This window comes from Capricornis sumatraensis, chromosome 5, assembly GCF_032405125.1.
Source record: "Capricornis sumatraensis isolate serow.1 chromosome 5, serow.2, whole genome shotgun sequence".
Taxonomy (NCBI): Eukaryota; Metazoa; Chordata; class Mammalia; order Artiodactyla; family Bovidae; genus Capricornis; species Capricornis sumatraensis.
In genome coordinates, this window is record NC_091073.1 from 29584560 (window position 1) to 29598562 (window position 14003).

At 39.5% G+C, this 14003-nt stretch overlaps 1 protein-coding gene across 3 annotated transcripts in view; it reads right to left on the bottom strand.

Annotated features, from left to right (window-relative positions):
- The window catches only part of CRPPA (CDP-L-ribitol pyrophosphorylase A), a 373738-nt gene that overhangs the window by 260603 nt on the left and 99132 nt on the right, over positions 1 to 14003 (bottom strand). For 2 of the 3 annotated variants that reach the window (XM_068973240.1, XM_068973238.1), the window contains 2 exons: positions 5420 to 5524; positions 1513 to 1558 (listed from right to left, as the gene is read on the bottom strand). In XM_068973240.1, coding sequence (XP_068829341.1) covers positions 1513 to 1558; positions 5420 to 5524 — 151 coding nt within the window. The remainder of the gene's footprint in view (positions 1 to 1512; positions 1559 to 5419; positions 5525 to 14003) is intronic. The other variant, XM_068973239.1, reaches the window with a different exon arrangement.

Genomic DNA, 14003 nt, shown 5'->3' on the forward strand with positions numbered 1-14003 from the left:
AGTGTCATGTTTATACATTGCCTGACTCATATGTAAATATATGTCAACATTTTGATTTATAGCTATAGATCATCTGCTCGCATACACACAGATGCCCAAATCATTATATTAATAGTTTGAAACACATAAACCATAAAAAAATATGAAGATAAAATACAAATACAGAATGTCACACACAGAGAAGAGATTTCAGTTTTCTGAATGTGAAGCCAGATGATCCCTAAACAGGCTTTGCATAAAATAAGATTTTAAAAAAATGTTGCATTCACAATTCCCACTCAGTGTTTTCTTTTTTTCCCCAACTTCAATCAAGGTCACATCTCAGTCAGTATCTTAGTACATCATTCTGTCCTTAATCTAGTTTTGAAGGAGTAAATTACAAACAGATTGTAAAGTACCACACTTGCTTCAGTATTGGGGGTGGGCCCCTCTGATTTTGGCTAGGACCATATACACACATACACAACAACAACAACAGTGCTGTCCAGAGACAACTGATGGTCACAGCACGGGAAGGGAGGGAGGGGGGGTAGAGTGCCGCCAGCATCTATTAAGTAGAGATCATGCAACTACTATGATGCCAAAAATAGTTCCCTGAACAAAGAAGTACCTGGCCCAAGATGCCAAGGTTAAGAAATTGTGATGTAAACTGTGGAGGTTGCGAAAATACAGAATGAACGCATCTCGTGCATCATCATTACACTCCTAGCAAAGGGTCAAGCACATTTAATAAATATTTATTGATTATGAAAGAAACCACTTCTGTGCAGTTGAGCTCTTAAGAGAGATGAAAAAAATGAGAAAAATATTATTACGTATATAATACCTAAAATCACAAAGCAGAATCACAGTCATTGTCAAAACTAAAAGGAACTAAAGATCATTCAGACCAATTGCTCTTTTTCAGAAAAATTTTTCTCAGGCAAAAGATGCTGTCTAATGTAATGTGTTGGCAAGTGTTGAGAGGAGATAGTTTTCTGAATAAAAACAAAATACATTTACAAATTAAAATGTCAGTTTTCACTTCTACAATGTCAATGTCACCCACTTTTCTCAGATTAATAAAGTATTTCCTTCATAAAAGTTAAACCAATGTAACATAAAGCATGTATGATAGTCGCTGAGTCATGTCTGACTCTGCGACCCCACAGACTGCCGCCCGCCAGGCTCCTCTGTCTATGGAATTTTCCAGGCAAGAATACTGGGGAGGGTTGTCATCTCCTTCTCCAGGGGATCTTCCCAACCCAGGGACTGAACCCAGGTCTCCCACATCGCAAGCAGAGTCTTTACTGTCTGAGTTACCAGGGAAGCCCCAACGTAAGTCATAATAAGTGATATTTCAAAGCAGGAAATAAAATAAAGTAATTATTTTTCAAAAAGACAAATCACAGACCTCCCTGGTCTACAAGATTTATACTTCTGAGAAGTCAGGTCTTTAAAATGTCATGAGAAATTCTGAACTGGCTTACGGTTTTGAAACACAGGAACTGACAGTCACAAGGCCAAACATACCCTTAATAATCGATTCAGCTGCATACAGATCTCGTTTGTAGGTCACCTAGAGGACAGATAAACTTCATTAGATTTAACAGAGTAGAAAGGAATGTTAAAGCAATAAAATAATGCCCCCAAGGAAATTCTTGATTTTGGAGAAACCATAAACACACAACACTGACAAGTTTTAAATTATAACATCAGTTTATTCAGAAAAAAACACATTTGCTTCTACAAATGCTTGAAGATCTGTTTTTAAATCTTTAAGTAAATTCAGATGTTGTGTGGCAGTTGTTACCAAAGTCTTATTAATATAAGAATCATATCAAAGAAAATGTGGTAGCATTTACATACAAGTATTAGAATTATTATTTAATAGTAAGGATTTTTGTGGAAGGAAATAAGGAAAAGAATATATTTGAAAAATTACCAAATTGCATGTTCAGTTGAAATGAGATGATTCTCAAAGACCAGTTCACAGTGAGGGTCTTCTGAATTGAGTTTATCTGTGTACCCTCAGATAAGGCTTACCTTTTTAATATTTTTACTAATACATGACTGACAGAGACAGCCTGGAGGCTACCATCATGAATGTCAGGAAAATCATGATCTGTGCTTAAGAACAAACAGCCTCTTTGCAATTCTAACCTATTCCTTGTATATAACCTGCCATGGGCCTATAGCAGATAGTTCTCAGACCACATGCAGTGAGCCCAGGTACAGAACATGTCAGATGCATTGCACTGTAGTTCATCACAGAAATGAAGAACAGAGGAAATAATTAAATCTATTAGTAAGTACTCTAAGGTCTTAGGAGCTTATCATTCAAGTGCTCAGACGATGCGAGTGTCTCAAAACCCACTTTGAGAAATAATGAATACCTTTTCATATCGATAATTTGGACAATTTTTCTCCAGATTATCTCCAAACTAAACTTGTGCAAAAACTGTTCAGCTAAGTGATTCACGGCACTTTTACCCAAACAGGTTTCCCTGTTATGCCTAGATCCCAGCAGGTAAACCACCCTGGCCCAAAATCTATACCTTACAACTCAGAACTAATGTAAAGGTGACTTGTATGACAAATGGAAAGTTCCTCAAGCAGTCAACCAATCTATTAAAATCAAGTATGACACTGTTACATTATCTCTAAAACAAGCAATACCCACCAGAACCAGTACTATAGTTACTGATCTAAAATATAGCTCTATTATCTGGGGGAAAAAAAAAGTAGTAAACAGACAGTTAAAGCTTCAGACTATGCATTTTACCAAATTAAAGACTGCATTGATCTCATTCACTCTTTCAATAAATATATCTCAAATAATGCCACATCATAGGTCCTGTTCTAACGGCTGCAATAGAGCAATGAACACAGTGAGCAAAACTCAATCTGCAGAAACAACATTTTAGGGATATACTTTTCTTAGAAGAAGTGAATAAAGTATATTTGTTTCCATGAAAACCCAAAGTTAACTAGACAGCTGAAATCAGCACTCAATATTTGCAATTTAGATGAGAAAAGGCTTTTATTCCCTTTAACTGTCCGCTATGTAAGGTAAACTCAAAACAGTAATTAATGGAAAGATGCCTAATTACTATAGCTGATTTTTCATTCCTTCCTGCTTTCTTTGAGGAATATGACTGCATTCCGAATTTAAACAGAATAACTGTGAAAGTGCTTTATTCTTTTTTTTTTTCAAATAAATCTATCTTAACAATGAGGTTTTTAAAATAAATAAAACTTGGTCTCAAATACTAAAATGACTTTTCTAGCATACTTGCAAAACAACGCTTATGCACTGAAATCAGTCTTAAGAGTGAACTATATGTATTACTACCCAAAGGTCCTTGGGTACTACACTAATATTCAAAAAGAAACTGTATAAAGAAAGACAGCTAAAATTCTTTTTTTTTTTTTTGGCTGTACCGCAAGGCTTGCAGGATCTTAGTTCCTCAATCAGGGATTGAACCTGCACCCTCAGCAGTGAAAGTGGTGTGGAGTCCTAACCACAAGACTCCTAGCAAATTCCCCTAAAATTTGATTTTTTTGCGGGGGGGGGGGTCTACATTTTCCTATTGGCTATCAGTTCAGTTGCTCAGTCATGTCCAATTCTTTGCAATCCCATGGACTGCAGCACACCCGGCTTCCCTGTCCATCACCAACTCCCAGAGCTTGCTCAAACTCAGGTCCACTGCATCAGTGATGCCGTCCAACCATCACATGATGTGTCACCCCCTTCTTCGGCCCTCAGTCTTCTCCACCGTCAGGGTCTTTTCTAATGAGTCTCTTCTAGGAGGAAGTGGGACACAATTCAACCCCAGCACCATGCGTGAAATGACTCAGCAAGGGAATGAAGAGACGCGCTTGGAAAGGCCAGCCTCCACTCAGTGCATGACATTTGCCACACACACAACGGGAGCAAGCTCCAAGGCGCAAGGACTAAAACTGTGCTTCTGTGTTGCTGGTGGAAACAGTGAAATTTGAGATTTAATGCAAAAGACACTGAAGTACATCTGTGGAGTTCGAGTGGAAAATTCAAAGAGCTTTCTTTCTACCTGAAGACCTGAGGGTGCTTCACACATTTAAAGAAGGCTTAGAATACCCATGAGAAACAGATAATAACACAGCCCTCTCAAAAAAATGAGCAAAGAGTCCAGAGGGTGTTGATATGTTAGTAGCAATAAATGTCTTGAGGTTTCATTTATTTATTTTTAACATAGCCTGTAAAGTAAGTTTAGCAGATCTGTAGTGATGTGAGTCAGGATCTTGCACAAAACACCTAATTGGTAATTACTCAAATCCAATGAGTAAGTGTATCACCATCTATCACATATAGAAAAAAAAATAATAATAATAATAAAATGTTGACCTGATGGATTAATGATATTTGGAAACTCTTAAAAGAGCAACAATACTGCATTAATTTTCTCCACCAGGCAATAAATCGGGCATGTCAATATCCTGTAATCTTGTAACAATTTAAATATGTATGAGACAATCTTAGCACGTAGCAAGGCCCGTCACATGATTGTACAAAATACCTAACACATAGGGCTTCTTTTTGTTTTTATGTCAATGAAGAAATATGCTTTTGGATTCATATTAGCTCAGAATTAGGAGAAATGTTTACTAGCCAGATTTAGATGGATGCTTTATAAAGATTTCATCCAATATTGCCAAAGGAGCAGTACTTATTCAAAATTATGATATGACCCTACAATTCTATTTCAGAATACATTTTTCAGTTTACCACATTTCTACCCAATGAAACCAGGAGAGTTGTACTGTAAAGCACTCCAGCCTCAACAGGAACATGCAGTATGATAATCCTACAACCACTTCACTCCTCCTAAAGAAAGAAGTCTGTCATGAAATCAGTCAAGCCTGACCACATGAAAGAGCACAATGCCTCTTGGAGGTGGTGAGTTCTTCCAGGCACCAAGCCTACTGGGTCAAAACTACTGCAGATATGTGTTTCAGTAACACATAAAGTTGGAGCTACCATCCTAGGGACCAAGAGGAAATGTTGCTGTGAGGAGCAGAATGGCGCCCTCAATACAGGTGAGAGTAGGGCTACACAATAAAACATTACACACCAAGAACATACACAAAAATTGTGAACAAAACAATCTTACTGGCTAAATGGGATCTGTTTGAGTAAACTATCCCAACATGAATTTTCATGCAACCGAGCAACAGAAATAATACCATAATTTGATGGATCAGAAAACCCACTGAGACTCTGTAACACCTTTAATGTATACATACACACATACTTTTATTCCTGGAAATACTGTTTCAATATGAAGCCAAATGTTTTTAAACTTCTCTATTTTCTAAAGTACCTGGAAAGTGTCAGTACTTGCAGAGTATGTCTTCAGGAATGACACATCAACACAGAGCTAAGCACTAACTTCCATACCTTCCAGAGGTCAGGGGATCCTTCCACGAGTTTTGCTTTGATATGACTGTATTTTAGAGCCAAATGCAAACACTCAGTTCCAAATTCCAAGTCATAGTCACTACACTGGGTAGGAAGAAAAAAGAATTAAGAAGTTAAAATATTACTATAATTTATTTAATTATATTATTTAATTTATTTAATATATTAAATAATCTTTCAATTTCGTAATCAATTGCATACAGAAGAGCCTAGAGAATTCACAAACTCTTTAATTAGCTATTGATTAATCAAGTTAGATTAATCTTCTTCATGCCCTAAAAGCCAAATGAAACCAATAGAAAACAGAAATGTTGCAATCATGTTTTTAACTTCCTGAATAGTTTCAGTGAAAGTTGCTCAGTCACTTCCGACTCTTTGAGACCTCATAGACTGTAGCCCGCCAGGCTCCTCTGTCCATCGGAATCTCCAGGCAAGAATACTGGAGTGGGTAGCCATTCCCTTCTCCAAGAGATCTCCCCAACCCAAAGACTGAACCTGGGTCTCTGACTTTGCAAGAAGATTCTTTACTGTCTGAGCTCAGGTGTCAGATAAATACAATACTTTATTTCCTTTGCTCAAAAGCTACATTTCCCAACGTGTTTGTAAAATGCCTAAAGGTATGACTGAGGATGACCATATCAGAACTTAATTTAACAAATATACCTATCCATAGTGAAGTCGCTCAGTTGTGTCCGACTCTTTGCAACCCCATGGACTGTAGTCTACCAGGCTCCTCTGTCCATGGGATTTTCCAGCGAACAGTACTGGAATGGATTGCCATTTCCTTCTCCAGGGGATCTTCCCAACCCAGGGACTGAACCTGGGTCTCCGCATTGTAGACAGATGTTTTACCGTCTGAGCCACCAGGGAAGTCATACCTATCCATAAAACCCCAAATCTCTCATATTTATACAAAAACACTGGCAGGACACAGCTTTCTTATTGCTATTTTAAATAACAACAGATCTTTTAAGAGGATATATTTTTATTCTGAACATGGTACTGTATCAGTCTCCCATTATGAGAAAAAAATGTGAATGCCTATCAGATTTAGTAAAATATAAATAATATTTTTTAACACTTTAGGCAGAACCATCCAAATGACCAACATAATGCAATTAAATAATGGTCACTAGGTATCTATCATGTCCAAGCTTTCTTTTAAGTACCAGCATATAAAGATAAATGAGACATGTTTTGTGTTCTCAAGGAACTCAGGTTTAAAAGAAGAGGCTGATTTATAACAAATATTTTGTAACAGAACGTGATAGATGGAACATTAGCAGAATATTTACAAGTAGACAAGGAGATACAGTATTTAATTCTATGTAAGGGTACTAGTGAAGCCCTGTTAGAGGAAATGGTCTCTCATCTCATTCTAAAGACTGAATAGGGACTTCCCTGGTGGTTCAGTGGCTAAGACTCCACACACCCAATGCAGGTGCGCCGAGTTCAATCCCTGGTCAGGGAACTAGATCCCACATACTGCAACTAAGCCTTGGCACAGATAAATAAATAGTTTTAAAAAATAAAATAAAGACTGAATAAAACTCAAGGATACAGACACTGCAGACATCTGCTGGATTTGCATTTTACCAACAGCACAACCATGACTTACCTGGTGGTTCAGATAGTAAAGAATCTGCCTGCAATGCAGGAGACCAGGGTTCAATCCCTACGTTGGGAGATCCCCTGGAGAAGGAAAAAGGAACCCACTCTAGTATTCATGCCTGAAGAATCCCATGTTCAGAGGAAATTGGTGGACTACAGTCCATGGGGTCACAAAGAGTCGGACATGACCGAGCAAATAACACACGTACACAAGAGCATATCCATATAAGAGACTGCAGGAAGGCAACAATATGAATATGACATTTAGAACAGTTTGCCAATTTTTATTTTATTGCAAATTACAAACCCTACATTTTAATGATCTGTGAAGTTAATATGACAAGAAAATATACCATCAGGTACATATAGAGTCCCAAATTAACCAGAACTGTTTCAGTTTAAACCTTTATTCTTATAAACAACATAACATGACACTATTAAGAAATGGCATCATATGTCCAATATACAACATAACATGACATTGAAGAAATTTAAGAAATTTCATCTTTAATATAGTATTATCAACACTTCAGTTCAGTAGCTCAGTCATGTTCAACTCTTTGTGACCCCATGGACTGCAACATGCCAGGCTTCCCTATCCATCACAAACTCCCAGAGCTTACTCAAACTCATGTCCATCCAGTCAGTGATGTCATTCAACCATCTCATCCTGTCATCCCCTTCTCCTCCCACCTTTAATCTTTCCCAGCATCAGAGTCCTTTCCAATGAGTCAGTTCTTCCCATCAAGTGGCCAAAGTCTTGGAGTTTCAGCTTCAGCAACAGTCCTTCCAATGATAATTCAGGACTGATTTCCTTTAGCATGGACTGGTTGAATCTCCTTGCAGTCCAAGGGACACTCAAGAGTCTTCTCCAGCACCACAGTTCAAAAGCATCAGTTCTTTGGTGCTCAGCTTTCTTTACAGTCCAATTCTCATATCCATACATGACTACTGGAAAAACCATAGCTTTGACTAGACAGACCTTTGTTGGCAAAGTAATGTCTCTGCTTTTTAATATGCTGTCTAGGTTGGTCATAACTTTCCTTCCAAAGAGCAAGGGTTTTTAATTTCATGGCTGCAGTCACCATATGCAGTGATTTTGGAGCCCAAGAAAATATTCTTTCACTGTTTCCATTCTTTCCCCATCTATTTGCCATGATGCTGTGGAACCAGATGCCATGATCTTCGTTTTCTGAATGTTGAGCTTTAAGCCAACTTTTTCACTCTCCTCTTTCACTTTCATCAAGAGGCTTTTTAGTTCCTCTTCACTTTCTGCCATAAGGGTGGTGTCATCTGCATATCTGGGGTTATTGATATTTCTCCTAGCAATCTTGATTCCAGCTTGTGCTTCATCCAGCCCAGCGTTTCACATAATGTACTCTGCATATAAGTTAAATAAGCAGGGTGACAATATACAGCCTTGATATACTCCTTTCCTGATTTGAAACCAGTCTGCTGTTGAATGTCCAGTCCTAACTGTTGCTTCTTGACCTGCATACAGATTTCTCAGGAGGCAGGTCAGGTGTCTGGTATTCCCATCTCTCCCAGAATTTTCCACAGTTTGTTGTGATCCACACAAAGGGTTTGGCATAGTCAATAAAGCAGATATAGATGTTTTTCTGGAACTCTCTTGGTTTTTCAATGTTCCGACAGATGTTGGAAATTTGATCCTTGGTTCCTCTGCCTTTTCTAAATCCAGCTTGAATATCTGGAAGTTCACAGTTCATGTACTGTTGAAGCCTGATTTGGAGAATTTTGAGCATTACTTTGCTAGTGGGTAAGATGAGTGCAACTGTGCAGTAGTTTGAACATTCTTTAGCATTGCCTTTCTTTGGGATTGGAATGAAAACTGACCTTTTCCAGTCCTGTGCCCAATGCTGCTACTGCTACTGCTGCTGCTGCTGCTGCTAAGTCGCTTCAGTCGTGTCCAACTCTGTGCGACCCCATGGACTGCAGCCATCAAGCTCCTCTGTCCATGGGATTTTCCAGGCAAGAGTACTGGAGTGGGTTGCCATTGCTGAGCTTTCCAAATTTGCTGGCATATTGAGTGCAGCACTTTCACAGCATCACCTTTTAGGTTTTGAAATAGCTCAATTGGAATTCTATCACCCCTAATAGATTTGTTCATAGTGATGATTCCTAAGGCCCACTTGACTTTTCATTCCAGGCTATCTGGCTCTAAGAGAGTGATCACAACATCATGGTTATCTGGGTCATGAAGATATTTTTTATATAGTTCTTCTGTGTATTTTTGCCACCTCTTCTTAATATCTTCTGCTTCTGTCAGGTCCATATCATTTCTATCCTTTATTGTGCCAATCTTTGCTTGAAATGTTCCCTTGGTATCTCTAATTTTCTTGAAGAGATCTCTAGTCTTTCCCATCCTATGTTTCCCTCTATTTCTTTGCACTGATCCTTGAGGAAGGCTTTCTTATCTTTCCTTGCTATTCTTTGGAACTCTGCATTCAAACAGGTATGTCTTTCCTTTTCTCCTTTGCTTCCCTTCTTTTCTCAACTATTTGTAAGGCCTTGTCAGACAACCATTTTGCCTTTTTGCATTTCTTTTTCTTGGGGATGGTCTTGATCACTGCCTCTTGTACAATCCCGAACCTCCATCCATAGTTCTTCAGGTACTTTGTCTATCACATCTAATCCATTGAATCTATTTGTCACTTCCACTATATAGTCACAAGATATTTGATTTAGGTCATACCTGTAGCTACGTACAAATAAATTATGCTTTAGTAAACTTTACCTGTCCCCTGAGAAACCTGTATATGGGTCAAGAAGCAACAGAAACAACTGGACATGGAACAACAGAGCAGTTCAAAATTCGGAAAGGAGTACGTCCAGGCTGAATATTGTCACCCTACTTATTTAACTTATATGCAGAGCACATCATGTTAAATGCTTGGTTGGATGAAGCACAAGCTCTAATCAAGACCGCAAGGAGAAATATCAACAACCTCAGATATGCAGGTAATACCACTCTAATGTCAGAAACCACAGAGGAACTGAAGAGCTTCTCAATGAGGGTGAAAGAGAAGAGTGAAAAATCTGGCCTGAAACTCAACATTCCAAAAAACTAAAATCATGGCATCTGGTCCCATCACTTCATGGCAAATAGGTGGGGGAAAGTAGAAGAAGTGACACATTTTATTTTCTTGGGCTCCAAAATCACTGCAGATGGTGACCACAGCCATGGAATTAAAAGAAGCCTGCTCCTTGGGAGGAAAGACATGACAAACCTAGACAGCATGTTAAAAAGCAGAGATATCACTTTGCCAATAAAGGCCCTTATAGAAAAGCTACTGTTTTTCCAGCAGTCATGTACAGATATGAAAGTTGGACCATAAAGAAGGCTAAGTACTAAAGAATTGATGCTTTTGAATTGTGGCACTGTAAAAGACTCTTGAGAGTCCCTTGGACTGCAAGATCAAACCAGTCAATCCTAAAGGAAATCAACCCTAATTTTCATCAGAAGGGTTGTTGCTGATGCTCCAATACTTAGGCCACCTGATGCGAAGGGCTAACTCATTGGAAAAGACGCTGATGCTGAAAAAGACTGAAGGCAAAAGAAGAAGGAAGCAGTAGAAGATGGGATGGTTAGATAGTATCACCAACGCAACGCATATGAGTCTAAGCAAACTTCGGGAGATTGTGAAGGACAGAGAAGCCTGGCGCACTGCAGTCCATGGGGTGGCAAAAAGGTGGACATGACTTACTGCCTAAACAACAACAAAATCTCCACATTCTATTAATAATGCCAACATCTACACAATCTCATCTAGTAGTATGCAAGTAAGGCCAATCTACAGTAAGAGTAACTATTTTTGATTAAATCCCAAAGTGAAGTGAAAGTCACTCAGATGGGCTTCCCTGATGGCTCAGCTGGTAAAGACTCCGCCTGCAATGCATGAGGCCTGGGTTCGATCCCTGGGTTGAGAAGGTCCCCTGGAGAAGGGAAAGGCTACCCACTCCAGTATTCTGGCCTAGAGAACTCCATGGACTGTACAGTCCATGGGGTCGCAAAGAACTGGACACAACTGAGCGACTCACTTCTCTCTCTCTAAACCCCAAAGAAGACTACCAATGACCCTTTTCCTGCCTCTCTTTCCAGATGCAGGATACTGAACATATTCATGGACAGCCTTAAAAGTGCTCACAAAGTGCATACTGAGAAAAACAGCTTCTTTGTTCCCATCTCAGGAATGAGACGTACTTGATGCTGTGCTCCTGCCAGTCACGTGATGCACCAACCAAGAATGACAACAGCTTACAAAGTGCAAGAAGTCTTCAGGACTCCAATCAACAGAGCCAGTAGGAAACAAAGAAAATGACGGATCAGATACTTCCAAAATATACACCCGAAACAGAAACTGAGCGATCTTGGCAGAAATACTCTGAATCAGTCATTCCCTGTATAGAATAATTTTACAACTATTTATGGGGTTTGGGGGCCTCCCTGATAGCTCAGTTGGTAAAGAATCTGCCTGCAATGCAGGAGACCCCGATTTGTTTCCTGGGTTGGGAAGATCCACTGAAAGGACAGGCTACCCACTTCAGTATTCTTGGGCTTCCCCAGTGCCTCAGCTGGTAAAGAATCCGCCTGCCAAGCAGAAGACCTGGGTTCTATCCCTGGGTTGGGAAGATCCCCTGGAGAAGGGAAAGACTATCCACCCCAGTATTTTGGCCTAGAGAATTCCATAGACTGTATAGTCCATGGGGTCTCAAACAGTTGGACATGACTGAGCGACTTTCACTTCAATTATGGGGTTTTGGTAATGTTTTTGCATTAAACCTTACTTCTATGGTTACCTCAAAAAAGTGCATACTTTATGACAAATTAAAATCTGAATTTGTTTCTCAAGAACGTGGATGCTGATTTCTACTGCCTAGGATATGAAAAGCTAGCAAAAGTGATGCTCATCTGAAGAACAAAAGAAAAAAGCAGATAAACTACACAAACAGAACTGTTTCTTGAAACCATCAGAGCTGAGGTCACAGGATGACTGAGTAGCACTAAGTCTAAGAACAGGCATGCCTCCCCCCAGAAGTAGAAGATGCCATCACCAGCTCACCTACAGCAGAACACAAAAGGAAGAAACATTGCGTCCCATACAGACAGTAAGATAAAATCTCCTAAAAGATGTCAACAAACTATAAATACTGAATAGAGGCAACTAGGAGAATATAGAACCTCTGAGAAATACAAACACAACATGAGTTAATACCTCATTCAGGCTTTTCTTTAGCAACCCACTGCTGGGTGCTCATCAAATTCTAAACTCAAGGTAACCACTAGACAAATGCTTTATAAGGTAAGAGTAAGAAGTCAATAGGAATAAAAGGGAATCATAAAATTAGAAATTAATACAAAGGCAGGCAGGAAAAAGAAAAGGAGCAAAAATAAAGCAACCAGCAAGATGGTAGATTTTAATCAAGTAAGTTCAGTTGGTAAATCATCTTCCTGCAATGCAGGAGACCCGGGTTCAATTCCTGGGTCGGGAAGATCCCCTGGAGAAGGAAATGGCAACCCACTCCATTCTTGCCTGGAGAATCCCATGGACAGAGGAGCCTGGTGGGCTACAGTCCACGGGGTCTCAAAGAGTCGGACACGACTGAGCAACTAAACCACCACCAAGTCAATTAAGGTGTAGTTGCACAAAATGTGGACATTATCCAGCATGGGGGCCAAAGTGTTATCACTGATCACACGAAAAACACGCAAATACGCAGATGCTGAGAATCCTCTGCCTCCCTGAACCTGGAGCCCAAAATAGTATTAATAATATTATCTTATCAATAACCTCAGATATGCAAATGATACCATCTTTATGGCAGAAAGCGAAGAAGAACTGAAGAGCCTCCTGATGAAAGTGAAAGAAGAGAGTGAAAAAGCTGGCTTAAAGCTCAACATTCAGAAAACGAAGATCATGGCATTTGGTCCCATCACTTCATGGCAAATAGATGGGGAAACAGTGGAAACAGTGTCAGACTTTTATTTTCTTGGGCTCCAAAATCACTGCAGATGGTGACTGCAGCCATAAAATTAAAAGACCCTTGCTCCTTGGAAGAAAAGTTATGACCAACCTAGACAGCATATTAAAAAGCAGAGACATTACTTTGCCAACAAAGGTCTGTCTAGTCAAAGCTATAGTTTTTCCAGTAGTCATGTACAGATGTGACAGATGGACTACAAAGAAAGCTGAGTGCTGAACAATTAATGCTTTTGAACTGTGGTGTTGGAGAATTCTTGAGAGTCCCTTGGACTGCAAGGAGATCCAACCAGTCCATGCTAAAGGAAATCAGTCCTGAATATTCATTGGAAGGACTGTTGCTGAAGCTGAAACTCCAATACTTTGGTCACCTGATATGAAGAACTGACTCATTTGAAAAGACCCTGATGCTGGGAAAGACTGAAGGCAGGAGAAGAGGACAATAGAGGATGAGATGGTTGGATGGCATCACCGACTCGATGGACATGAGTTTGAGTGGACTCCGAGAGGTGGTGATAGACTGGGAGGCCTGGCATGCTATAGTCCATGGGGTCACAAAGAGTTGAACATGACTGAGCGACTGGACTGAGCTGAATATTCTCCTCAGGCATAACCCCTTGGCACACTATTTACTGTTCAGACCAGTCACCTTAGAATGAAATTCACAATCAACAGCCACCCCCACCATAAAACTCACAAAGTACAACCAATCACCAACATATACACATGAACAGAAAAGCCAGATATAACTGAAATGCAACGAAAGACTAACATGAAAGATAAGGTCAAAATGGCAAAAAATGTTTTGGAGAAACTTCAGACTTAAATTAAAGTAAGTAGGGAAAACCGCTAGACCATTCAGGTATGACCTAAATCAAATCCCTTATGATTATTAAGGAAGTGAGAAATAGATTTAAGGGCCTAGATCTGATAGATAGAGTCCCTGATGAACT